At 69.1% G+C, this 1,217-nt stretch overlaps 2 protein-coding genes across 3 annotated transcripts in view; one reads left to right on the top strand and one right to left on the bottom strand.

Annotated features, from left to right (window-relative positions):
- The window catches only part of CSRNP1 (cysteine and serine rich nuclear protein 1), a 17,505-nt gene extending 17,188 nt beyond the window's left edge, over positions 1–317 (bottom strand). Inside the window, exon 1 of one of the 2 annotated variants that reach the window (XM_017828673.1) lies at positions 276–317. The gene's annotated coding sequence lies outside the window, so the exon portion shown is untranslated. Of the gene's footprint in view, positions 1–266 lie in introns of both variants that reach the window. The other variant, XM_017828674.1, reaches the window with a different exon arrangement.
- LOC108504050 (collagen alpha-1(I) chain-like) overlaps positions 1–711 on the top strand; it is a 3,178-nt gene extending 2,467 nt beyond the window's left edge. The window contains exon 3 of the mRNA XM_017828647.1: positions 12–711. Coding sequence (XP_017684136.1) covers positions 12–711 — 700 coding nt within the window. The remainder of the gene's footprint in view (positions 1–11) is intronic.
- Positions 712–1,217: the final 506 nt, after the last annotated feature.

Below are 1,217 nucleotides of genomic sequence, written 5' to 3'. Positions count from 1 at the left end.
CCGGGCGAAAGGGACCGCGGGAAGGGACCCCCGGGCGAAAGGGACCGCGGGAAGGGACCCCCGGGCGAAAGGGACCGCGGGAAGGGACCCCCGGGCGAAGGGGACGGCTCTGACCGGGATCCCGACGTCCGAACCCCGCGATGGGCAAGCACAGCCCTGGCTCCGCGCGGACCCCTGAGCCGCAGGGTTGGTGGAACACGGAGCTCTCCCCAGCCCCAGCGCCGCTTCCCCCCATGCCCATCCCGGCTGCCCGCGGCGGTCCGTACCTGCGGCGGCGGCGGCGGCGGCGGGTCTCGGCTGCAGCGGCGGTGCCTGGCGCGGCGCCTCCCGCTCCGCTGCCGGGGCCGGGCCGGGCTGCGCCGCCCCGCGCTGCCCTTTTCCGTCAGTGGAAAACTCCGGGCTCTGACGCAGGCGGTGACAGGAGCGGGGCCGGCCGGCCCGCCCGGCTTCCTGCCCCCGCCGGGCGGGGCGCTGAGTCAGGGGCGGCGGGAGGCACCGCCCCGCACCGCCCCGCATCTCAGCGCGCCGCCCCACACCGCCCCGCACCGCCCTGCTCCGCCCCGAACGCCCGCAGGGACCGCGGGCATCGCACAGCCCCGCACCGCTGTGAGACGGCGAGAGGGGGCACGGGCGGGAGGGAGGCCCCCAAAGGGATTTGGTTCCCACGGGGTGTCCCACACGGGCACAGGGTGGACCCCAAAGTGTCTCTGAGTACCACGGGGGCTGGTAACCCCAGAATGGATTTTATTCCCATGGGGGAATTCTATCCCACCAGGAGCTGGGGAATCACAGTCACTGCTTGGACCCCAAAGTGGCCACGGGGGGCTGGGAACCCCAAAATGGATTTGGGTCCCGTGGGGGAGCTGTGTCCCCCAAGGGGTTGGGGAGCCACAGGCACAGTGTGAACCCCAAAGTGTCTCTGAGTACAACAGGGGGCTGGGAACCCCAAAATGAATGAGAGTCCCACAGGGAGGTCTAGCCCACAAGGGCTCGGGGAGGCACAGACACAGGTTGGACCTCAGGGTAGGTTTGAGTACCATGGGGGGGATGGGAACCCCAAAACTGATTTGTGCCACACTGGGAGCCTGTGTTCTGCAAGGGGTTGGGAAGCCGCAGGCACAGCTTGAAGCCCAAAGTGAATTTAAATATCACAGGGGCTGGGGACCCCGAAGCGGATGTGGACCCCAAAAGGAAACCTACTTCAAGGGGTTCAGAGC

Source organism: Lepidothrix coronata, unplaced genomic scaffold (assembly GCF_001604755.1).
Source record: "Lepidothrix coronata isolate B3197 unplaced genomic scaffold, Lepidothrix_coronata-1.0 Scaffold151, whole genome shotgun sequence".
Taxonomy (NCBI): Eukaryota; Metazoa; Chordata; class Aves; order Passeriformes; family Pipridae; genus Lepidothrix; species Lepidothrix coronata.
Note: the sequence above shows the minus strand (reverse complement) of the source record. Positions and strands in the feature narration are given on the sequence as shown.